This window comes from Puma concolor, chromosome B3 (genome assembly GCF_028749965.1).
Source record: "Puma concolor isolate L17-30 chromosome B3, mPumCon1.1.hap2, whole genome shotgun sequence".
NCBI classification, from domain to species: Eukaryota; Metazoa; Chordata; class Mammalia; order Carnivora; family Felidae; genus Puma; species Puma concolor.
The window spans coordinates 44706638-44733488 of record NC_141672.1 but is presented as its reverse complement, the minus strand read 5'-3'; the positions used below and the strand labels follow the sequence as shown (position 1 = coordinate 44733488).

The 26851-nt window shown below is 38.4% G+C and overlaps 1 protein-coding gene across 9 annotated transcripts in view; it reads left to right on the top strand.

Moving 5' to 3' along the window:
* Positions 1–26851, top strand: part of TMEM260 (transmembrane protein 260) — a 91118-nt gene that overhangs the window by 28071 nt on the left and 36196 nt on the right. For all 9 annotated transcript variants that reach the window (XR_015252354.1, XM_086709674.1, XM_086709675.1 and 6 more), the window contains 7 exons: positions 8604–8783; positions 10456–10496; positions 14210–14293; positions 15480–15594; positions 16795–16964; positions 19607–19778; positions 23022–23170. Coding sequence is in view for 8 of the 9 variants with exons in the window: in XM_086709674.1 (XP_086565800.1) it covers positions 8604–8783; positions 10456–10496; positions 14210–14293; positions 15480–15594; positions 16795–16964; positions 19607–19778; positions 23022–23170 (911 nt within the window). In the remaining variant the exon portion in view is untranslated. The remainder of the gene's footprint in view (positions 1–8603; positions 8784–10455; positions 10497–14209; positions 14294–15479; positions 15595–16794; positions 16965–19606; positions 19779–23021; positions 23171–26851) is intronic.

Genomic DNA, 26851 nt, shown 5'->3' with positions numbered 1-26851 from the left:
AAGCCCTTTATTCTGTCAGTCTTCCTGCCAGAGGTTGAAGCAATCTAAATACAAAGCCAACACTGGAGTCATTTTACTTACTGTTTATTGGTTTGTTAATTATTGTTTATTTGTCAGCTACATTTATTTATCATTTCATTGTTTGTTACTATAGTCAGAATTATATTAGAAAATACATGTTTAATAAAATTATTATACAGAAATAGGGAAATTGTTCCAAAACTTTAGGTAATTGTATTTACTGTACTTGAACATATTTTGTCCTTAGCTTCTGGCAACAAAGCAAAAAGGATAACATGGAGGTTATAAAATTCTTATGCGATCAAAAATAGATAAAAACGGAACATAACAATTGACAGGAGAGATCAACTTTTTCTTGGAACTGGATTCTGTGAAGTCAATCACGTCCATTATGTAAGGAATATTAGCGTAGCAGGCAGTGTCTAATAGTGGTATTATAGAATATACAGAAAGTTCTTTATCTGGTCTTTTATTATATAAACGCTTGATTTTTAAAGTTGGAGATATAACATAAAAAATATAATTCAGTGAAGGCTTCTCTATAGAGTACAAACCTGAGGAGGCGCAAATATTTCCTTGCAGATTGACGGATACACAGATGGGGGTGCCCTCACACCCTGCTGTCCGTGATCTTAGCTGGCGTCTTTTTTATTTTTCCAGTCTTCATTTTTTTCCTTTTTCTTTTTCCAGCTTATTGAGATACAATTGACATATAATACTGTGTAAGTTTAAGGCATATAGGATGATGATTTGATATATGAGGTTACCACAATGCGGTTCTTAACACATCCATCACCTCATATAGTTAAAATTGTGTGTGCGTATGTGTCGAGAACTCTTAAGATCTATTCTCATAGCATCTTTCAAATGTACAGTACAATACTATAATGACCATCCCCCAGACTTACTCATTTTATAACTTTCTCGTTTTATAATTATTTGCACACTTTGACCACATTCACTCATTTCCCTCAATCCCTAAACCCCACCTCTAGTGATCACCAATCTACTCTGTGTTTCTGGGAGTTCAGTTTTTTGAGATCCCACGTATAGGTTAGGTCATTCAGTATTTGCCTTTCTCAGTCTGACTTATTTCATTTAGCATAATACTGTCAAGTTTTATCCATGTTGTTGCAAATGGCAGAATTTCCTTCTTTTTTGTGGCTGAATAATACTTCATATTATGTATGTATGTATATATGTTTTCTCTTAGGAATTTTATAGTTTCAGGTCTTTCAATCAAGTCTGTAATCCATTTTGAGTTAATTTTGTCTGTGGTGTAAGATAGTGATCCAGTTTTATTCTTTTGCATGTGACTGTCTGGTTTTCCTAACACCATTTTTTGAAAAGACTGGTCTTTTCCTCTTGTGTATTTTTGCCTCTCTGTCATAAATTAATTAACCATGTGTGCCTGGGTTTATTTCTGGGCTCTGTATTCTGTTCCATTGATCTGTGTCTGTTTTTACCCCAGTGCCATACTGTTTTAAATACTGTAGCTTTATAGTATAGTTTGAAAAGCCTGCAGCTTTGTTGTTTTTTTTCAAGATGGCTTTGGCTATTTGGGATCTTTTGTGGTTCCATACAAGTGGATTGTCCTATTTCTGTGAAAAATGACTGGAATTTTGTTAGAGATTGCATTGAATCTGTAGACTGCTTTGCATGTTTTAACAGTCCTAACTCTTCCAATCCATGAACATAGAATGTCTTCCCATTTATTTGTGTCTTCTTTAGTGTCTTTAATCAGTGTCTTATTGTTTTCAGTGTATGGGTCTTTCACCTCCTTAGTTAAATTTATTTGTAGGTAGGGGCGCCTGGGTGACTCATTTGGTTGAGTGTCCGACTCTTGATTTCCGCTCAGGTCATGATCCCAGGGTTGTGGGATCGAGCCCACATCAGGCTCCATGCTCAGCATGGAGCCTGCTTAAGATTCTCTTTCTCTCTTCCTCTTGCCTGCGCCTGGGTGACTCATTTGGTTGAGTGTCCGACTCTTGATTTCCGCTCAGGTCATGATCCCAGGGTTGTGGGATCGAGCCCACATCAGGCTCCATGCTGAGCATGGAGCCTGCTTAAGATTCTCTTTCTCTCTTCCTCTTGCCTGCTCACTCTCTAAATAAATAAATAAATAAATAAATAAATAAATAAATAAATAAATAAAATTATTTAAAAAATTACTTGTAGGTATTTTATTCTTTTTTGATGCAATTGTAAACAGAATTGGTTTCTTAATTTCTCTTCCTGATAGTTCATTGTTACTGTATAAAAAGAAAGCAACAGATTTTTTTATATTGATTTTGTACCCTGCAACTCTACTGAATTCGGTTAGTAGTTCTGACAGCTTTTTGGTGGAGTCCTTAGGGTTTTCATTATATAAAATCGTGTCATTTACAAATAGTGACAGTTTTACTTTTTCCTTTCCAATTGTATGCTTTTTATATTTTTTCCTGCCTAATTGCACTGGCTAGGACTTCCAATACTATGTTGATTAAGAATGGTAAGAGTGGGCATCCTTGTCTTATTCCTGATAATAGTGGGAAAGCTTTTAGCTTCTCACTGTTGAGTATGATGTTAGCTGTGGGCTTGTCACATATGGCCTTTTGGTGACCATATACCTACTTTGTTGGGAGTTTTTATGGTAAATGAATTTTATAAGTGGTTTTTCTGCATCTGTTGAGATGATCATATGATTTTTATCTTTCACTCCATTAATGTGGTGTACCATGTTGATTGATGTGCAGATGTTGAATCATCTTTGTATCCCTGGAATAAATCCCACTTGATCATGGTATATGATCCTTTAAATGTATTGTCAAATTGAGTTTACTAATATTTTCTTGAGGATTTTTGCATTGATGTTCATCAGGGATATCTAATATGGCCTATAATTTTCTTTTTTCTTTTCCCTTCCTTCCTCCCCACCTTCCTTCCTTCCTTCTTTCCTTCTTTCCTTCCTTTCTTCCTTCCTTCCTTCCTTCCTTCCTTCCTTCCTTCCTTCCTTCCTTCTTTCCTTCTTTCCTTCCTTAACTTTTGACATTTTAATTATAATGTGTGTTGGTGTGGGTCTCTTTGGGGTCATCTTCTTTGGAAGTCTCTGGGCTTCTTGGATCCAGATGTCTCTTTCCTTTCCCAGGTAAGGGAAGTTCTCAGCAATTATTTCTTCAAATAAGCTTTTTGCCCCTTTCTCTCTTCTCCTTCTGGGACCCCTATAATACACATGATTTTCTACTTGATGTTGTCCTGTGAATCTCTTAAGCTATATTCACTTTTACAACTTTTTTCTTGTTGCTGCTTGGTTTGGGTGAGTGCCACTCCCTCTATTTCAGCTCACTGATTCTATCTGCTTCATCCAGCCTGCTCTCGAACTCCTATAGTGTATCTTTCAGTTCAGTTATTGTATTCTTCCGTTTTGTGACTTTGGTACTGCCTTATGTTTATGTCTTTGTTGAACTTCTCACTGTGTACGTCCATTCTTCTCCCAAGTTTGGTGAGCATCTGTATGACCGGTACTTTTAACTCTTTGTCAGGCAAGTTACTTATCTCTGTTTGATTAAGATTTTTTTCCCCAGGGTTTTATCTTGTTCTTTCATTTGAAATGTATTCCTCTGTCTCCTCATTTTACTTGACTCTCTGAGGTTGATTCTTTATACTAGGCAAAATGGCTGCCTCTCCTAGTCTTGCAGGAGTCGCATCGTGTAGGGGATGTACCTCATTGTTTAACCTTGCTCTAGTTGTCTCTCAAATCTTTATGATTGTCTGAGCAGCCTGGGTTTTCCTTGGTAGGTTCCAGTTATTGTGTTAAGGCCTGTGAGTGTTCCAGACGGAGGGATCTCAGCACCTAGTTTCAGGCTGATTGGAAACTAGAACCTCAATTAGCATCTTTAATGTATGCAAATATATATATGGTCCCGTGGGACTGTAATCATAGGCCTTGCTGGCCTCCAGACCAAGCAATCTGGAGGCCTCCCCTTAGGGACTGATGCAAATTCGGGGCTCTAGACGAGTATATGAGCTTCTTTCTGGGAGATGCCAGCAAGCTGTAGTGAGGCCAGGTGAGAGCTCAAAGATGGTATCCTTCAGCCAGCGTTCCCTGAGAGCACTTCTGTAGCCTTTAGATGTGTGGTAAATCTGAAACTTCCCCACCCCTCAGGCTGAAGTTTTTTCACAGGAAGACCAAGGGTGTGTTTTAGTCTGTTGTTGGTGCAGCCCCTCGGGGATGGTAGCTTGTTAAGAACCGTCTTTCCAATGGTTTCAGACCCATAGGACTCCTAAACGCAATCCCCCTTGATCACCAGATCCACGCACTGAAGGGACATCCCCTGTGTGGGCTGTGCACACTGGCTGGCTTTGGTAGAGCCACGATGGAGTGGCACACAGGAATGGGACGCACTCACTGGCAATAACAGGGTCAAGGAAGAACGCCAGAAATGGTACCCTCCAGCGTCTCTGTCCCCAGAGAGAGTTCTACCAGGCTTCTGCGCCTACAGCAGACATTTTAAGATTAACAAATGATGGGCGCCTGGGTGGCTCAGTCGGTTGAGCATCCGACTTTGGCTCAGGTCATGATCTCGCGGTCCCTGAGTTCGAGCCCCACGTCGGGCTCTGTGCTGACTGCTCAGAGCCCGGAGCCTGTTTCAGATTCTGTGTCTCCCTCTCTCTCTGCCCCTCCCCCATTCATGCTCTCTCTCTCTCTGTCTCAAAAATAAATAAACGTTTAAAAAAAAATTAAAAAAAGATTAACAAATGAATCTTCTTCACTTACGGTCTAGCACTTTCTAGACTGCTGCTTCTGTACCAGGTTTTGGGGCGAGTGAGTCTATACGTTGAGCCCTTAAGAACAGAGTCTCTGTTTCCTACAGCACTGTGAATTTCCTGAATGTTTGCCCCTTTGGCTTTCAAAACCAGACATTTGGTGGGGGGTTGTTACTCTGGTGCAGGTTCCAAAGGTTGGGGTGCCTTATGTGGGGCACAAACCCCATACCCCTCAGGGAGAAGTCCTGTATTTACGAGATCCCTCCTGACTGTGGGTTGCAGCATTGGGGTGAGGTTTTCTGTAAGACCATGTCTCTGCCTCTTCTACCCGTTTTCAGGTGGCCCTTTTGTTCTTTGTTGTGGAGGTGCTTGTTCAGGTAGTTTTCATGTCTTTGTAAATTTGTGTCCGTGGGTGGAGGTGAGTTCAGAATCTTCCTACCCTGCCATCTTGAACTGCCTCCTGATTACTAAAGCTTTGTAATGTAGTTTGAAATCAGGAAGTGTGATGCCTCCAGCTTCATTCCTCTTTTGCAAGATTGTTTTGGCTATTTGGGGTCTTTTGTGGTTCCATACAAATTTTAGGGTTCATTTTTCTATTTCTGTTAAAAATGCCATTGGAATCTTGACAGGGATTTCATTGAATCTATAGACGGCTTTGTGTGTTATGGACACTTAAAAATTTTTAATTCTTCCAATCTGTGAACAAGGGATATCTTTCCATTTATTTGTGCCCTCTTCAATTTCTTTCATCAATGCCTTCTAGTTTTTAGTGTATCGATTTTTCACCTCCTTGGTTAAATTTATTGCTAGATATTTTATTGGTTTTGATGCTATTGTAAATGAGATAATTTTCTTTTTTTTCAGGCAATTTATTTTTAGTATATAGAAATACAACTAATGTTATGCATTAATTTTGTATCCTGCAACCTTACTGAATTCATTTATTAGTCTAACAGATTTTTGGTGGCGTCTTCAGGATTTTCTCTATATAAGATCATGTCATCTGCAAACAGAGACAGTTTTCCTTCTTCCTTTCTGATTTGGATGCCTTTTATTTCTTTTTCTTGCCTGAATACTCTGTAGTACTTCCAGGACTATGTTTAACAGGAGTTGGTAAGAGTGGGTGCCCTTGTCTTATTCCTGATCTTAGAGGAAAATCTTTCCTTCTTTCACCATTGAGTATGATGTTAGCTATGGACTTGTCATATGCGGACTTTGTTATGTTAACATAGACCCCGGATCAATTAAACCAGAATTATTTTAGGGTGGGATCAGCTACTGGCTCAGCCCTGCAGGTGGGTGAACCCTGGCTGGGATCTCTGTTTGGGCACCGCTGCCAGGAGGGACACCATTTGCAAAATCTGAGCACTGGTTGCTGAAAACCCTGCTCCCCGTCTCCTGTCTGTGTGATCCCAGTGGTTGAGCCCAGCCAACCCCTTTCCCCCACCGTGGTCCTCATGAGGTGAGAACTGAATGAGCCTCCTGGGAAGTGTCCTGCATGTTGGGGGAGCTGGATGTCCATCTGGGACTGTCTTTTCCCACTGGAAAAACTAGCCCCAGGGATGCTCTGCCAGTGCAGTGCAGTGCTGGCCTGGGGGTGGGGTGATGCAGTCAGAGTACTCCTCCTTCTTCCTAACACGGCCCTTCTTAGTCCTTGTGGTGCACAGTGTGCTTCAGCCTCACCCCTAAATCCTGGGATTCTTCACAATGATGTCTTGTCTATGGATAGTTGCTAGCTGGTGTTTTTGTGAGGAAGACTGAAGTCAGGAATGATCTATGTTGCCATCTTGGTGGCCTTACTCATAGATAGGCTTCTGACATCAGAGAAGGCGCTTTCAGATACCAGAGCGGTGCACTGACAGTCAGGAACTTAAAAAGTAAATGTCTTCAGGCGCCTGGGTGGCTTACGCGTCCGACTTCAGCTCAGGTCATGATCTCACCGTTTGAGGGTTCGAGCCCCACGTTGGGCTCTGTGCTGACAGCTCGGAGCCTGGAGCCTGCTTCAGATTCTGTGTCTCCCTCTCTCTCTGCCTCTCCCCCACCCACGCTCTGTGTCTCACTTTCAAAAATAAATAAATATAATAACAAAAAAAGGAAATGTCTTGCGTTAGTTAATTGAAAGAAGAGCCATATTCTTTCTATGAAACATGCAGGACTCAGAGTTGATAAGGTGGGAGCCTTGTCTGAGAGCCTGTTTTTCCCATACTTAGGTCAGCTACTGATGCGTGATGACATTTTGGGAAGTATGCCTCTTCAAAGAGCATTTCATTTTCACTAATTAAATAGCAGAGGCTAGAATAAGGTCCACCAGTAAAGTGGCAAGGTACTTGGATCTCACTGGTCAGGTGATTTGAGGCAGAGTACGAAGTCCTGAGTCAGTTGGTTGCAACCCTCGCTACTCAGATTACCTAGGAAGCTTTTAAAAAGTGTGTATATAAAAAAAAATAAAAAAAAATAAATAAATAAATAAAAAAATAAAAAAATAAAAAAAAAGTGTGTATATGTGTGTACATATATGTATACGCATGTATACATCCATGTATATATATATATATATATATATATAGTGTGTGTGTGTGTGTGTGTGTGTGTATTTATGCTGATCCCACCCTAAAATAATTCTGTTTGAATTGGTCTGGGGTGAAGCCCAGGCATTAATATTTTCAAAAAGCTCTGCAGATGATTCTAATGTCTGCGCAGCTAGAACTCTGAGCCACTCTCCAGTGCTCTCTGAAAATGCTCTCATGTAATTGTCTCCCTGTGTATTTCCCCCACAAAAGGAAAATTGTGCATCGTGCCACTTTAAATCAAACTTTATAACATGCAGGAACTGTCAAAATATAAACATTTGCTTTATTTAAAATTACTTTTAAGAATAGCAAAGACATGTTATCCGATTAGCTATTTCTTACACTCTTTTCATGCATCGTTTTTGTGCATCTCATTACCTCTTTAGAAATATCTAATGAAATCAGTACTATAATAAAAACACTCCATTTTCAATTAAGAGTGTTTATTTGAAAATGTTAATATAAGTCAACTGCTTGTTCTACTTCTGGTGAATGTGAACCTTGGTTCTTGTATTCATTGTCACATATGAATTTTCCTTTTTTGTAAAGGAAAAGTTGGCAATTTCCAATTATGATATTTGTAAGAGACTCCCTTTCCCAATTACTAAAGCAACCACTCTTTGAGTCTTTAGCATATCAGAATTCTTTTGGATATAATCTTTATGAGAGTTTGTCAGTACTGTCCTTTATTTTAGAAATGTGCAGATGAAAAAATACATTCTCATACGAACGTAACAGCATTGTTACATACAACAAATTTCCATCAGTACTCCTTCCTATATGTAAACTGAGGAGAAAGCATTTGGATGAGCTGGGAGGTAATTTAAAAGCTAGCTTCATTTGTGCCCAATATTTCCACAAAATATCCAAAACCCTTGTAGAGAGAATCATATCATCAGTGTGTAATCACAAGAGAGAATATAGTTGAAGCCTACTCCCGATGATGGTGGTGAAGTGAATTGGCATTAGAATAATACATGTCATGACATGGTTTTAAATATAAAACATGCAATCCACATGATACTCAGGAGTCTTCACTAATATTATTTGCTTCACCTGCCATGCAAAGGAATTCAGGCTGATGCAATTCTCTAGTAATCCACAGGACTCAGAAGGTTTAACATAGGATTCTGGGGTAACTTAACTATAAATTGAGAGATCAGCTCTGAGTAAACATTTTGGTGTTTTCTTCGCTGTGTTCTGGAAGTTCGGGGATGAAGGGACTAAAATAAACGTTGTTATACAACCCAATGTGCTCTGATGCAGGAACTCTCCCTGGGCTCTTTGTTGAAGCTGAGTCTGTGCTTCGGTGCTGGCTTGTTGCCCTATGTCTACCTTCCTGTCTCGTCCTACCTCAATCAAGCCCGTTGGACCTGGGGAGACCAGACAACATTGCTAGGATTTTTGACGCATTTTCTCAGGGAAGAATATGGAACATTCAGTCTGGTAAATTTATATTTAAAACCCTTTTGGGGCACTGGGCTGGTGCAGCTGGTAGAGCATGCGACTCTTGATCTCTGGGTTGTAAGTTCAAGTCCCATGTAGGGTGTACAGATTACTTAAAAAATAAGATAAACTCTTAAAAATAAGTAAAACACTTTTAAGGAAGCAAATGGCAAAACTTCAGTGTTCTGCCTGGGCTTTGACTGAAAAAAACAATATTTATCAATGACAATACAGAGAATTTTCATTTCAGTTATTTACATAACAGACTTGCTCCTTGGAATATGGCCTTTAACAGACATTAGCAAAAAGTTGGAATCCCCAAACCTGACATCATAATGTCGTATATCCCGAATATATTTCTCAGCATGACAAAGTTAAAAAGATTCTGCCACCAGCACTTGAAACACTTCATTCTTAGCATCGGGTATCACTTTGGTCCCTCAGTCTGTGATTTAAAAATATTTGGAAAGATTAAAGAAAAAAAAAAAAAAAACCTCAAAATTTTTAATCTACCTCGACCAAAACACTTCCTTTTTTCACATTTGACAAATAGTGTTCGTGGTACTATTTACTGTAATACCTATGTGTAAATACTTTATAAAATATAATTTCACTAAAATGGCTTTATAAAAGTTCAAAAGGCCCTACTGTCCCTAAAACATAAATCAGGGCAAAACACTGAGTGTGGTTATGGTAAAGGTTATCTGAAGAATAGGAGGACAAACTCATGTTTTTTTTGTTTTTTTGTTTTTTGTTTTTAAGAGAGACAGTTGTCTCGGATTTTTCTTTCATGGTTTGTGTTTTTTGTGCCTTCTACAAAGGCAAATCTCCGAACACTACATGTTATTTGGCACCATTGATAGAAAATTCTAAACCATACAAAAACTAAACAGTCTATTACTCAAGGAGACATACAAAAGAAGTAGAACTATATATTATTAGAAAGTAGGGGAATAATTAACACCAAATTCAAGGTAATAGTTACCACTGGGGGGTAAGAAAAGCGAGGCTTATGAGTGCTTTGTGAGATACCCTATGGAATTGGTGCAGTCCTGTTTCTTAAGTGAATGGTGGCTCTGTAGACTTTTAAAAAAAACTGTTTATCCCTTAAATACACATTATGTATGTTATTTGTATGGAGGAGATATTTCATAATAAAATAGGTTAATGAAAGGATAATTATTAATTACTTCTTGACTTAGAAAGTTTGATACTTTAAATTTATACTCTGGCTTAGTTATATTGGTTATTCCATTACAATATTGCTTGAGGGCCATTCCAGATTTGAAATTTGTATAATTCACATGTAATTGTGAAATTATAGACTAACATGTGATAATGAGCTCTAATCAAAGTGCTTTAAAGAGACTCCGTAACAAAAGTGTAAAGTCTGTTAATTCATTAATGTGTTAATCATTCCTGCTGGAAATATTTTAACTGATTTTTAGCCAATCATTATTTCTGCATTAATTCTTCCTAAAGAAAGTGTTTAGTTTTCATTGACTTCTCTGCAAAAACTCAGTAAGGCTCTGAAGTAAAGACTGAATAAAGAGAGATGTTGCTTTGTCTATTTAAAACACGCATATTTAAAATCAAGGTAGTTAAAATACAATAGCCTAACAAAGCTTCAGTTTAATGCTTGCACAAGTAAATTTTTCTCTTTTATGTTTAGGCCAAATCTGAAATAGGATCCAGTATGTCTGAAATTTTGCTGTGAGTATGAAATATTTGAAACTGTGTTTTGTTTTGTTTTTAAGTTTATTTATTTATTTTTGAGAGAGAGAGGGAGAGCGTGCATATACAGGGGAGGGGCAGAGAGAGAGAGGGAGAGAGAGAATCCCAAGCAGTCTCTGGCTGTCAACGCAGAGCCCCATTTGGGGTCGATCTCACAAACCCTGAGATCATGACGTGAGCCAAAATCGAGAGTCAGATGCTTAGCTGATTGAGCCACCCAGGCGCCCCTGAAACTGATTTTAAGTAAATTCTCTATTCATTCCATTAACTGAATTTTGGGATTTCTGGGTTTATCTCTTTGTGAAGCAGTATGTCTGAGAAGTAGCTTTAGCCTGTACAGGTAACAGTTGTGTGTGTATACTGTCAAACATTCTAGCATTTCCTTCAATAAGGTAAAGATTGAAGTGAGTAATAAATACAGCAGTTATTAAGAGACTATGTAGAACCTATGCAACTAAAATGTTTCAACTTTCATTTGGATACGAAATTACCCAATGCACTGTTTCTTTATACATAATTTATTCTTTGTTCTGTCTGGTTTTCTATATGCTTTTTTTTCAGAGATATTTTATAACATTGTATTTAGCAATTTGATTATTTTATTTTTATTTAGAATTGAGCTATGTTCTTTAATTATTCAGAGCTTTATTTACTTGATGTCTCTTAAGACTGTTTCTTTAGGCTGTCCTTAAGCTCTGTTTTGGACTTAAATATTTTTAATATCCAGCCTTTTTTAGAGCCAGGTTAAGCAAATAAATTTCATCTGCGTTACCCACTAGGGTTCTTGGAAAAATGGGTTAATATTTGCTTTAAAACCCACACAGATTAAGACAACTTGAAAAATATCCATACCAATCCTTTACTATTTTTATAATATTTTCAATATAAAATTATGGCAAATAGTCTTCTATCACAGGTGATCTCCTAAGTAATTATTAATGTGGGATTCCCAGGACTATTTGAAAACCATTTTTAAAATATGGGGAGAATATTTTAACTCTGTATACAAGGCAGTTCATAGGTTCTCACAGTTTCTGTCTTGTTAACTTGCTAGCTTGTTTGCTTCCTGCCATCCTTCCTTTCTTTTTAAATGACCTTTTTCCCTACTCCCAGAATATGATGCATAATCATTATGAGAAGTTTAGAAAATCCAGGTAAGCAAAAATAAGAAAATTAAAATTATTATAATTCCAACATACAGAGATAACCACCAGTAACATTTTTGTCTGTGTCCTTCCAATATTTCTTCTATTTTTGTTTTTAAAAATGGCATCGTAATATGCATACTGTTTTATTAGCCTGCTGGTTTTCATTTTATACTGTAATTTGAAAACACTTTCCTGGTACCAATTATTCTTATGTAACCTTTTGTTGGTTCTCACAACTAATTTTGAATATTTTTTTTTTTATGTCTGACTGAACCTTTCGTGGGTCCTTTTTCTTTTTCGTTTGGAGAGAAGGTCGCCAGAAGCTCAGTTATAAAGACAGCTTTACCAGTGGCCGTGGACCTTCATTTTATTCCGCTTTGCTCCGTGCCAGAAAACTCACTGCTGCTCTCTTTTACCCACCTCCCAGGGTTGTTATCACACTGAAGATTGCTAGTATATTTTACCTTCACAAATCCCATCTGAACTCCAAAGAACTCTCAAGAGTAAGGCACCTTTGTGAAGGCGCCTGGGTGGCTCAGTTCGTTGAGCATTAGACTTCGGCTCAGGTCCTGATCTCACAGTTTGTGATTTGAGCCCTGCGTTGGGCTCTATGCCGACAGCTCGGAGCCTTTCGGATTCTCTCCCCCTCTCTCTGTGCCCCTCTCCTCCCTCTCTCTTTCCCAAAAATAAAGAAACATTAAAAAAAAAAAAAAAGAGTAATGCTGGACTTTACATCTAACTTTTATTAGGTGCACATAAAGGTCATCTATTGGGGAACACAAAAGCTTCCTTTATAGTAAAGGAATAGCAGTTAGGTAATATGCCCAGAAAAAAGACATGACAAAAGTAATGACCACTCACACCCACGTTATTTGTTCAAACCAAATCATAATGTAGACTGGAGGCTTAATCCTAGCACTCTCTGACTGAGGGAGAGAATTTCTAGCCTTTAATTGTTTCAGGTGGACAGGAGTGTTGAGAGAAGCAACTCATAATTAAACTACTAGAAAATCCTTCAAAATGATGGGACCTAATCATCTATCCTTTTCCAGTCAAGCAAATTAAATTCTTTCCCCATGCATATCTCTAAATTGCAATCCTGTACAAGGAAATTATTGAATCTAACCCTAGGCAGTGACCATGTTTTAGAGCTAACACTTAAGCAACAGATCTCCAAGAATTAATTTTGAGACTGACTTCATTCCTTTTGAAGAATGGCTTGAAATGGGCCTCATGCTGGAATCAATTTTTCAAGTGTATTTGAAAATGGGTAAGAATATCTTCTCATAGTAGATGAGTCTCCATTAGTAAAAGACACATTGTGTGGTTTCCATAATTATGGCATCGCATTTTCTCCAGCAAAATTGCCGATAGGGAGAAGAAAGTTCTTTGAGATGGTGTATAGAGTCGTTTCTTTTCTAAAAAGTGGAGACTGCTAGAGCTATTTTAGAACTCAGAAAGCAGTTGGAAAATCCTTATTAGTTAATGGAAGAATTTAGTTTAATTATAGGAAAAAGAATACATTTCTCAGAGATGGCTTCAACATTTTTGAACCACATAATATAGAAAACAAGGAAGCCTTTTTTTTTTTAATTTTTTTTTCAACGTTTTTTATTTATTTTTGAGACAGAGAGAGACAGAGCATGAACGGGAGAGGGGCAGAGAGAGAGGGAGACACAGAATCGGAAACAGGCTCCAGGCTCCGAGCCATCAGCCCGGAGCCCGACGCAGGGCTCGAACTCACGGACCGCGAGATCGTGACCTGAGCCAAAGTCTGATGCTCAACCGACTGCGCCACCCAGGCACCCCACAAGGAAGCCTTTTAAGGGAGATCACCTCTCTTGTTCTTGTTTCCTTTTTTATGATTGGATCTCCAGAAAATTATTTGAATTAATTTTGTTTTCAATTAGGAAATCACAGGCGGCCATGTGTACAATGCTGACAGAAGTTCAAAAACCCATTTCTGATGACTTCTTACCAAACCAATCAGAGGATACAAATTGGTTTATGATATCGATACACCATACCAATATTACAAATACAGAAGAATTACTTGCTCTGATCCTAAGCCAAATATAAAATTGGTAACCCAGTGTTACAATTGGAAAACATCTTGGAACTATTTAACCCTTGGGGTGCCTGGGTGGCTCAGTGATTAAGCATCAGACTTCAGCTCAGGTCATGATCTCGCAGTTTGTGAGTTCAAGCCCCACATTGAGCTCTGTGCTGCCGGCTCAGACCTGGAGTCTGCTTTGGATTCTGTGTCTCCCTCTCTCTCTGTCCCTCCCCTGCTCACATTCTGTCTCTCTCTCTCTCAAAAATAAACAAACGTTAAAAAAGAAATTTAAAAAAAGAACTGTTTAACTCTTTTCTTGTGGTACCTTTTCTCCCAAATTTAAAATGAGAAGACAAAGTAATTTTAAAATCTGACTCCAGCCCTTAAAACTATTCAGTGCGTTATCAGGTGTGTCTTACAAATAATGTTTTATTTGGAACTAACCAAGTTTGTTTTCTACCAACAATAAGTTAGATTGTCTTTTACAGTTCTCAAGTAACAAGTATGAGGACCCAACTCTCATTCAACATTCAAGCCCTCGCAGTTTGGGCAAATATATCTTTAGCAAGAAAGTGAGTAATATAATTTTTCCCTATTCTCTTCCCCATATTCACTAATTCCATTCATATTTTAATATGTCATTGTAGAACATTGCAAGTATTATTTTATATTAAATATAAATGACTCTGACACTTCTGTTACAGCAAATTTGTATTGCTTTCTTGCTAGTTTTTTTTTTCTTGATTATAAATTAATGATTTTGGAAGATTGAGCATTCATTACATTACAATCTAAGTAAGCAAGTCATTTGATGTCTTAAACTTCTGGTTTGATCCTGTACTCTGCCCGTAGCTACTTATTGTTGCATTGCAAAAGAAGTAAACCATAATTTGAATTCCTCTGAAGAAAAAAGTAACCTCTGATGATAAAAGAAAACCTGAAAAATGCAACACTCCCTTAATTTTTTGTTCATTTACTTTCTAGTCTAAGTGTTTTATGTAAATTTATACATGTACATACATTTGTAGTTGTGTTTCCTTGGCACTTAACGTTATATTGTGAACATTTTCCCGTATCATAAAAACACTTAAAATCATTTAAACGTCTGTGTAAAACTCCATTCTGTGACCTAGGAGAATTAACTTTTAACTATTTGAGACTTTGCAGGTTGCTTCCACTCTTTCTGCTACAAGTAATATTAAAGCATTTTTATGGATTAACCTTTATCCACATTTCTGGTTTTTCTTAAAGATTTACACTTACATGTCAAATTGCTAGGTCAATGAGTGTGATTATTTTTAAGGCTCTTCATATATATTATCAAAGTATCTTTTCTTGAAGATTATAATAACACATGCTTTCACAGTATTACGTCCTCACCAATATTGAGATTTGTCATTGTAAAACCTTATTATTTTGATGCATGACATTATTCCTTTGTTTTGCGTATGTTTAATTGCATCTCCGATTTAACAAGATTAATAATCTGTATTTCTTCTGCAAATCTTAACTTTCTATCTGTTGCTGTATAGTTCCAAGTGAAGTCGTCTGTGATATGTATTACAATGTGTAGTGAATGACTGTTTTGGTTATATGTTCCCACTCAGATTTCTTTCAACTGAGATCTTTCTTTGTCCCTAGTTAAAAATGGAAAGTTTTATGGATCTAATTTTTTTCCCCGTAGTTTAAACCTATGTGATATTGTCATTAATATTCATGCACATAAATAATTTTGTACATATTTAAATTTTTTTATAGGGACAGACAGAACCCATCATCAGTATGGCTTTTTACTGGAATGTTTTGCATTTATTCATTGTTCTTCGCTTGGAGGGCGAATTTAGATATTTCAAAACCACTTTTCATGGGTGTGGTAAGTTTGACTTGGATATGGCCCTTTGACCCCAAAGGTGATTAGGAATGTACAGTCTTGTCTTCACGAATCTTGTAGAAGAGCGACTTATCTTAGAATAGTTAAAACTGTGTGTAATTTATTATAGATCAAAAATTATTAGCGTATTCTCTTTGTAGTAGAAATTATATATATTTTTTTCAACGTTTATTTATTTTTGAGACAGAGAGAGACAGAGCATGAACGGGGGAGGGGCAGAGAGAGAGGGAGACACAGAATCGGAAACAGGCTCCAGGCTCTGAGCCATCAGCCCAGAGCCTGACGTGGGGCTCGAACTCACGGACCGCGAGATCGTGACCTGGCTGAAGTCGGACGCTTAACCGACTGCGCCACTCAGGCGCCCCTGTAGTAGAAATTATAAATGTAGATAGCTCTTCTCTAATGGCGGAAACCAATGCAGTGTATGTGTGTGTTCGAGAGGCCTAATAAATAATACCCTATTTGATCATCTGAGTTCTGAATCAACTGAGAAATGAGATAAACCAGGGTGAATCACCTTTATCACTGATCACTCTGAGATTGGAGAGTGTGGTTTATGTCTGTGGGCAAGGGGGCTTCCTCATAGCACATCCTGGAATGGACAGACCCACGCACTAGTCACAGGCAGCGCTGTCCAGGGCAAGACCCTCCCCACCCCACACCCGCCCCACTGGCGTCACAGGGACAGAGTCTGCCCCTGGACAGGTGCATCCTGTAGGCAGATCACTTCCAAGAGAAAGAGGAAAGGGGAGGGCTCTGCGGACCCACCCTCAGCTCCCAGATCCCCCCACCCCCCCCGTCAGCTCAGTGCCTGCACCCCTCAGGAAAGAAGTGAGGGGTGTTACATTGGTGGAGCTTCCCCACGTGGGAGGAGACATCAGGAGCAAAGCAAAAGCATTTCTCCACCCCCTCCACCTTACAAGTGGCAGGAGTTCAAGGCGCAGGCCACGGGATTGAAAAGAACGTGTGGATCCAAAAAGGGAGATTCGTGTGTCAAACGGGAAAGGGGAAATATTTGAAAATTGAAAGCTAGAGGGACGTGGAGTCGGATTGGGGAAAGTCAGTTAACAAGACCTGCGTGACAGCAATAGGCACACGCGGTGTATTTTTTAAGTCGACAGGTGCCTGATTGGTTGCATAAAGCAGCCAGCCGGACGTGCTGCTCTTGTGTCTCTTGCACAGGTAGAAAGATTCTGGATGCAGAGCAACGCTGTGGTGGCCGTGCTCGCCGGCGTCGGCTTGGCCGCGCTAGTTTCTGAGAGCAACCGAGTGCTGAACACCAGTGGGCTTCAGTGTCTGGAGTGGCTTTCAGCAACGCTTTTTATAATGTACCAAATATATTCTAATTTCAGGTAACACATGCTTAATTTTATGAAAAGTCTCACCCAAACAAGAGACGTTTGGATGTTTAGATCCTCGGACTTTGTTGCACCTGTAACCTCCACTGGTTTTCAGAGTGAGACGGCTTGGTCTGGATGCGGTGCTTCTGCCTGAACAGAATCTCAGCCTGACTGATGCGTAGTTTCAGGGCGTTGCCGGCAAGGGTTTGGGTGGCACATATCAACCAGTTATATATTTTCCCCCAAGGAGCCCTAGAGAGACTTTGTAGGATCTGGAGGATGCGTCCGTGATGTGTCCATGATCTAAAATACCACTTGGGGGCGCCTGGGTGGCTCAGTCGGTTAAGCGTCCGACTTCAGCTCAGGTCTCCATCTCGCGGTCCGTGGGTTCAAGCCCCGCGTCGGGCTCTGGGCTGATGGCTGAGAGCCTGGAGCCTGCTTCCGATTCTGTGTCTCCCTCTCTCTCTGCCCCTCCCCCGTTCATGCTCTGTCTCTCTCTGTCTCAAAAATAAATAAACGTTAAAAAAAATTTTTTTTTTAAATACCACTTGGATGGAGAGTAAAGGCATTTGGGCCTTTTTGTATGCCCTGAAATAATTCCCTTTATCCTTCAAAGATTTCATCTTTTGAGTAACACCTGGCCCTTTTCTAGTTCACTCCATAGCAGTGAATATTAATTATTTTGAAATCATTGAAGTTCTAAAAGTTTCTTCATTCTTATGCATTAGTATTATATGTACTTTTAAAAATCTGTTTGATAACCATGCCAATGAAAACCTCAGTCTAACATAAGAGACGTCCACGTTTTAGATGATAGTTCATTTATTTCCATCAGCGTTGAGTAAACGTTACAGAGGTGGAAAGAGTCCACTGGAGTTTCATGATAGTGAGATTTGATTGGTATTGAAAAAAGTTTTTTTATTAATGTTTATTTATTTCTGAGAGAGAGACAGAGACAGAGCATGAGCTGGGGAGGCCTGAGAGAGAGGGAGACACAGAATCTGAAGCAGGCTCCAGGCTCTGAGCTGTCTGCACAGAGCCTGACATGGGGCTCAAACCACGAACCACGAGATCATGACCTGAGCTGAAGTCAGACGCTTAACCGACTGAGCCACCCAGGTGCACTGATTGGTATTTTAAAAGGTTAAATTTCTGGGGCACCTGGTGGCTCAGGTACAACTCTTGATTTCGGCTCAGGTTGTGATATCGAGCCCTGCGTGGGATTCTGTGCTGGGGGGGTGGGGGGGTGGTGCCTGCATAAGATTCTTTCTCCCTCTCCCTCTGCTACTCATGTGCCTGCTCTCTCATAAATACATACATACATATATACATGCATATATACTTAAAGCCTTTAAAAAATAATGATTAAAAGGTTAGATGTCCCCTTTCAACTTAACTTTAAAAACTGATGTTCTTTATAATACCAGGGTAGAGCCAGTGTTGGGAAGGCTGCTTCACAGGAGGTCTGGTGGGAAGGGGACGTGTGTCCCAGGCACAACTCCATAGCTAGCTTAACAAGGGTCTGCAAAGCCCACATGTTTCCCACGTTTGTTTTATCCCAATCTCCTCCTGACTCGGGTCTTTAGGGCAATCCAGGTTCGACATCAGGGATGCTTGTACAAGGCTGGGTTATTGTATTTTGTTTTGATTCTTGTATTTGTCCCAGGGGAATGGAATAGATAGCAACTTCACTAGGTGGCAAAATGTGAGGCATCACCCTGCGAAGTAGGGAATCATAGCAGGAAGCAGTTGCAGCAGTTTCAAAGGCAAAGGTTAATATTTTGTTCCTAGCAGTGTTCATTTGCTTTGTGACGCTAGCCCAGTGATTCAACTTTAGGCTGTGTGTCTCCAAACCATTAAATGTAACAGACCTGATAATAACAGGCAGGACATTGCTCGTTCCGTGTTTTGATGCGTTTACTCTCTTGTAGTCTATTTCTTTTTTCATGGGAAGCTCTCAGAATTCATGCCAGTTTTCTTTGAAGTTAGAAAGTCCACTCTGTCACTGAAAAGAGTTGTACCGCTGTTGTTGGCAATAGCAAGAAATGCCTGGAGAGAAGTAAACAACTCAACCAGCTGTTCCTTCCCTTCCTTCTTGTTGGTGTCATTCCCTAATGAGTTAGTTCTCAGTCTAGAAAGGAGAGAAGAGACTATGGTGCGGGGGAAGTGGTGAAAAGGATCAACCTTGCATGCAAGAGAGGCAGACCAATGTCATACGAAGTTATGCCAGAAATTGGTAGATTTCCTTTTAATTTCTGAAAAGTCCTTTGGTCTAAATGAAGTTGACATGACATTACCTTGAATTCCAAGTGAAATCAGAAGACTTACTTCTTTTTAGTGAAATTGGGTGTGTTTTTAGGGGGGGAAAAGGACTTATTTCTAAGCACTAACTGATTCCCTTTTTATAGAAATGATAAATTCCAGAAGTAAAGCAGTCCACTGATTTTTGTTTAATTGCACAATCAGTTTTCTTTCAGATGATAGTGTTCTTTTTTCAAATATATTTATCTTCTTAAAAGATATAAATTAGAATACTTTGAAACACTACATGTAGAGTGCGTGATGGGAAAAGAATGGTGCAGAAAATAAATTCAGTCTTGTTGAAACTGTAGCAGTATGTTGCTATTTTAATGTTTCTTTATTCTTTTGTTTAGCATTTGTGACCAAAGGACCAACTATGTTATTGATAAATTTGCAAAGAACCTTCTAGCCTCTATGCCTCATGATGCAATTATCTTACTCAGAGGAGATTTGCCAGGGAATTCTCTCCGTTACATGCATTATTGCGAGGGACTGAGGCCAGATATTTCACTAGTGGATCAGGAAGTAAGTATGTGAAAAATATACTTAGAATATAGTAACAGTAATCGCTTTAAAGCAAATATTTTTTAAACTTTTTTAACAGTGGATGGGTACAGTTTTCATGAAAACTCTTAGAATATACATCATGTTCTTTTGTTTATTTTAACTAATGTATAAGCCATATGAATTGGTTCCTTCTCATCTAAACAGAATGTTTGGGGGCGCCTGGGTGGCTCAGTCGGTTAAGTGTCCAACTTTGGCTCAGGTCATGATCTCACCGCTTGTGAGTTTGAGCCCCACATCAGGCTCTGTGCTGACAGCTCAGAGCCTGGAGCCTGCTTTGGATTCTGTCTCCCTCTCTCTCTGCCCATCTCCTGCTCACACTCTGTCTCTGTCTCTCTGTCTCAAAAGTAAATAAATATTTTTAAAAACTTTTCTAAACTGAATGTTTTAAGAATTAATGTTTTTCATGGTAGAATCAAATAATATATTTGGCCAACACAGCCATTCAAATTAACACTGCCCACTGGTCCAGAGATTAAAATATTTTAGGTTGAATATAAAATAAGTTATACTGCAGGTAAGTAAACATTTCATTCTAAGTAGAAATTATTAACCCCAATTCTGGTATAGAATTTTGAGTAAACTTTGTTGGTCTTGTGACGAAAATACGTTTGGAGAGGACTTGTGAAAATTTCCAGGTCTATTAAAACAATCTTCCGGAATTGGGGCGCCTGGGTGGCTCAGTCGGTTAAGCGTCTGACTTCGGCTCAGGTCATGATCTCACGGTCCGTGGGTTCAAGCCCCACGTCGGGCTCTGTGCTGACAGCTCAGAGCCTGGAGCCTGTTTCAGATTCTGTGGCTTCCTCTCTCTGACCCTCCCCCGTTCATGCTCTGTCTCTCTCTGTCTCAAAAATAAATAAACGTTAAAAAAAAAAAATTAAAAAAAAAAAACAATCTTCCGGAACTGAAGAAATATATTTAAACTATAAGATTTCTAATTTAAACCATAAATACCTAAAAGGGAACAAATCTATCTCTGGTGTTTTTAGAGCAGTCATCAGGGAGAGAGAATTCCTAATCTTTATACTAATCTTAATACTGTGATTAATTTGAGCAAATGAGTAGGCACAATACTTAATAAATTTTGTTGAATTAATGAATAATTGGAATTTTTTGGAGAAAACTGGATAAACAGATTTGCAAATATGGGGAAACTTGCAAATTACACATTTTTTGTAAGCAGTTTGCTTTTATATCAGGTACACAAATTGATTAATTTGATCTTCAACCTAGCTTCTGACAAAAGCAAGGTTATTAGTTGATAATGTGGTATCCCACCATGATTTTAAAATACTGTTTAGGACGGCAGTCACTATCGTTGAAAAGCGTGGATTTCAAAGTTAATTAGACCTAAATTCAAGTCCTCATTCTGTCACTTCCAGGATGTGTGACATGGGGCTAATGATTTTTCCTCTCAGAGCTTCTGTCTCCTGATCTATAAAATGGAAATGATCATCATTTAAGTTAGGATGCTTTTGAATGCAAGAAACAAAATACCTAAGAGTAGCTTAAACTATAGAGTGTTTAATCTCCCGTAAGAAGTAGTCTGAAGATAGGAGGTTTTAGGATGGATAATACAAGCAGTTCAAGTGATGTCAGTGTTCCAGGCCCACTTTTCTACATCCATCTTGAACTGATGAATGTCCAGTTCCAAGCATCACATCCTAAAAGGAAGCAAAGTGCCTCTCCTCCTGTCTCCTCCCCTCCTCTTTCTCTCTCTCTCTCTCTCTCTCTCTCTCTCTCTCTCTCTCTCTCTCTCCCCAGTCCCCTGCCCCCCGCCAACCTCCTATCTCTCTTCCCCTCTCTGTTGAGAGTAACATGTGCCCCAGAAGCCCTAACAGACCACCCCGAGGGCCCCCCTCTAATCAGTATTGGGTCATATGCTAATTCCTAAACTCCTTGCTGGCAAAAGGGAAAGACTAGACCCAAGCATGGAGCTGCCCTGGACTACCAGGTCAAAGTCAGGATTGTGTCAGTGAGGAAGAAGAGGGTATTAGCTGTTGAGTAGGCACCCAGCAGTGTCTAATGTGATTACTATGCAATAAGGTTACTATGAGAATTAGATGAGAAATATTAAGGTTGTAGCATATAGAAGGTGTTGAATTAATGTTAATATCCCTAAGAACTGAAACTATTGGGTCATAAGATCTAATTCAATAAGTATGTTTGAGTATTTACAATGTACACCTAGATTAAAATTAATTTGTCATCTCTAGTTAAATTACTTATATAAAGCAAGTAACACATAAGCATAATTGCTCAAAAGGTAATATCTAAACGATAACAAAGCTTTGAAGGTGTAAATGGGAGTCTTTTCTTTAAAAAAAAAGTAAATCTGTACATATGAAAGTACAGATAAGGATATACTAAGTATAGAATTAAGAAATAATGATTTTTCCTGATATTGATGATTTATTTTAATCAAAAGACCATGTGAGAATATACAATTTGGACATACTGATACATTCAGATAATTTTTCTCTTTGAGGTCTAGATTGTCATACGTTGAGCTTCTCAAGGGCAGGGATTTTATCTTCTTCATTGTAGGTGGGCAGTACTTGTTTCTGGAGTAAATGGATGAACAAAAGAGCCGAGTAATGACACATCTCTGTATCTTGCCCAGGTTGTCTAGCCTGGCCACCAAAGACCTTCCAACTTCAGCAAACATAATCTGAGAACCATTTAATGCCAGGCACTGTGCTAGGTGCAGAGGCACAAAGATGAAAACATACAGTCCCTTCCCTCGAGAAGCTCACAGTCTAGTGAGTAGTGTAAGAGCTGTGACAGAGGTAGGTACAAGGTGCTATAGGAGCCTATCATTCTGCGGTGGAACCTGGGGAGGGCATCATGGATGAAGTGATACTTAAGCTTGGTCTGAAAGTTGGGCACACGTTCTCTAGGTGTGAGACAGGGGAAGGTCATTCTGGCCAGTGCGTCCGTCAAGTGCATGCAGGTAAGATCAAACTAAGTGCTTAGGTTACCAATAGTAGGCGCAGCTTAAGAAATGAAATCCAAGGTTCAAGTCATTTAGAGGAGTAGTCAGTGGCGAATACCTCGGTTGTGCTTGTTCATATTTTTCAATCATGTTAATATTTAATGAGTATAATACCCACATTTTAGAACTTTTTCATTGTACTTGGTCAACTTGATTCTTTTTTAAGAAGTATAGCAAAAATATGACATCACTTATTATTTTTCTGATAGATGATGACTTATGAGTGGTATTTACCCAAGATGGCAAAGCACTTACCAGGTGTCAGCTTTCCTGGAAACCGGTGGAATCCTGTGGAAGGAATGTTACCTAGTGGAATGGTCACATTTAATCTTTATCATTTTCTTGAAATAAATAAACAGTAAGCATTCTTTTCATATAATAGCTTTTCTAAAATCTTAAGCTTTTCTAAAATTGTTTATGTAGCAGCTGTGCCTCATCCAAAAGACCAATTTTCTACACCTATTTCCCTGTCACCGGTGAGATTATCTTTGTAATTAAATTGAATATCTGTGCATAAATGAGGCCAGGCAGAAATAAATGTTATTGTTCTGGGTAAAGGAAAAATAAGGACAGATTAACAAGAATAGCAAATAAGATCTTAGTATAATTCAGAGAAATTGGAGATGTGCCTGTCTACTTGAAATCGTTGCAGGTGGATCTCAAGCAATTATAGTTCCCCCCGATCAACACCATGGCCCCCTTTTAAGTGTAAAGCAAATTTTTTCCAGGAATAATCACTATATAAAAATAGCTTAAGGATTTTTCTAATAAAGGATAAGGCATTTCTGTAAATAAGAAAAACACCTACAGTTATGCTGGCTGAGATAACATATGAGAACTGTGAATTCTAGACTTAAGAACGTAAAATTATTCATAGTTAAGGTCAAGAATAAATAACTCCTTCAGTGGTAGAGTGTTGAACATTTTTCCTATCCATGAAATGCTTGAGATTGTCCAGAGTGTGAAGAAGAAAACGTATTTCATAATTTCTATTCTCTTACAAAGGGGATTTAAGAAATTCTTTCTAAATTCCCAAGTTAAATTATCCCTTACTAAGAATTTGATAACATGGTACTTTTGGTGTTCAGAACCTGAAGTTTACTGTGGCTAATGAAGTGATAAGTAATGAGTATAAATGTTCTGTGAGAGTCATTTTAATTGTTCTATTTTTGAATAAGATATTAAGAGCCATTAACATCCCTAAATGGACATTTTTTTGGTTAATTTTATTTAATTCAACCCCACAAACATTATTGAATCTACTATGCTCCAGCCTATGTGAGGCCTTGGCAATAAAGTGAGACTCAGTTCCAAGTTTAAGTAGACCACAATCTTGTTGTATATACACATAGATATGAGCATAACTGGCTATAATATAATGGGGTAAGCTCTCTACTATGCTAGGCGAGCTTTGTGAAGTGTGAGACCCAGTCAATGTTCAATATGTGTTTACCGAGGATGATTTAACTGGGAGCATGGGTGAAGAAGCAATTAATTCTGCCTGGAGGCATTCATTCAGCATTTATTTAATAAATAATTGACTGTCCAAAATGACCCAACAACTATATAAGCTACAGATGCATGGGCATGACCCCTGCTGTTGCAGTCTTTTGGAGAGGGTTTCAGGTGGTGCTGTAAATATGAGGCAGATAAATTACATTGTCATCTGGTAAGCATGGAAGTGTCAGTATGGACATAATGTTGGAGATTTAAAGACTAAGTAGGAATTTGCCAAGTGGGTAGGAGAAGGCCAATTCAAGGGAAGTGCACGTGCAAAGTCATGGGAAGGGCCTGCTGAGCCCTGGGGAAACTGGGAGTGGTCCAGTAAGCTTGGAACACGGGCTTAAAGGGCTAGGTGAAGAGATGAGTGGGGAGGCACAGGGAGGCCCAGATTGTGAAAGGCATTACCCCATTGGCCATTGGCATGAATGAGGCATGTCCCTGTTACAGAAATACTCTATGCTCCATGTGGAAATTCTAAAAAATACAGGCAAATAAATATAAAGAAGATCAATACTATCTGTCTTTAAGATATCCACTGATAACATCTTGGTAAGCTTTTCGGAATTTCATTCATTTTTAACATCAATTATTTACTTCTACAAACACATATGCACTCTCACAGACTCCTACAATACTAGCTGAGATAATAGTTTTCTGTTCAGTTTTTTCACCTAATACCATATCATAAGCATTTCCCCATGTACTCAGAAAAATACTTTTATTACCATCATTTCTTGACTGTTTAATATTCTCATGTAGATGCATGATAACAAATATTCTATTTTTGGACATTTTTGTGAAGTCTAGAAGACTTTGACTATTATAATATAGCATGGTGATAAACTTTCTGGCCCATAAATTTTTGTTAATATTTTTGATTAACCAAGGCCTCAAGATAAATATTGCTTATTGGTATCAGTTTTTAAAATAAAATTTTGGGGGCATCTGGGTGGCTCAGTCAGTTGAGCATCCGACTTCGGCTCAGGTCATGATCTCACAGTCTGTGACTTCGACCCCGCGTTGGGCTCTGTGCTGACAGCTCAGAGCCTGGAGCCTGCTTCGGATTCTGTGTCTCCCTGTCTGTCTCTGCCCCTCCCCTGCTCATGCTCTGTCTCTCTCTCTCTCTCTCTGTCAAAAATAAATAAACATTAAAAAATTTTTTTTAAATAAAATTTTTAGTTTAGTGTTAGCCTTGTTCATTATAGAATAGAATAGAATCCGACGTGGGGCTCGAACTCACAAACTGTGAGGTCATGACCTGAGCCGAAGTCAGACGCCCAACTGACTGAGTCACCCAAGCACCCCAAGAAAAAAATTTTTTAACTAGAAAAAATATGGTTCTATTACACATATACAAATAAATCAAAAATTTTACAAAGTTGAAAGCATAATGCGGAAGAATCCTGTCTTTCCATTGAATATCATGAAACCATTTTTTAATGTTTTTACAAACTATTCTTAGTAGGTACATGTACTATATTTTAATAATAAGAGGGGAAAGGAACTATGAGTAGATAGTTAATAGAATATCTTAATGTTTAACTATCATAAAATTATATACTACAACAAATGACTTTGTGTATATAGTTTTCTTTGGAGGGGATAGAAGTTTGAATTCTTAGAATAGATTCTCAGAAGTGAAATTACTAAGTCAAAGTACATGAACAATTGTAAGGCACTTGATAGAGATTTTTTCCCCCAAAGCATTGAGCCATCAGCATCACACGAAAGCTTTCTAAATGGGCACTTTTTAAAAGGAACAAAGCTAATATTATTGAACACTTACTATTTTATTTTTAAGATGCAGTGATATTTTTTTATGTATAGTTCTATGAATTTTAACACATGTATACATTTATATAACTCCCACAACAATTAGGATACAGAACAGATCCATGTGGAATACATGGATAACCCCCACAACAATCAGGATAGAGAACAGTTCCTTTTCGTTGCTGAGTAGTATTCCATTCTATAGATGTTCCTGTTTGTTTATCAGTTCACCTGTTGAAGGACATTTGGGTTGTCAGGTTGGGGACTGAGCTGCTGTAAACATTCATGTACAGGTTTGTGTGTGAACATGAGTGGGATGATTGGATTGTTTGTTTTCTTAACTATTGAGTTTTAAAAATTCTTTCTGTATGGTAGGTACAAATCTTCAGCAAATATGTGATTCATAAATTTTGTAGCTTGACTTTTATTCTTTTTTGAAGTGGCTTTTGCAGATAAATTTTTTATTTTGATGACATCCAATTATCATTTTTTTTCATTTATGGATCATACTCTTTGGTGTCGTACCCAAGAACTCTTTGCCCAATGTCAGGTCACAAAGATTTTCACGTGTTTTCTTCTAGGAGTTTAATAGTTTTATCTTTTACATTTCATATCAGTGATCCACTTTGAGTTACTTTTTGTAAGAGGGCAAGGGATTAAGACAAGGTTCTTGGGGATTCTTTGTTGTTGTTTTGTTTTTGTGTATAAATGTCAAGTTGTCCTAATATTTGTTGAAAACATCCTTTCTTCATTAAATGGCATT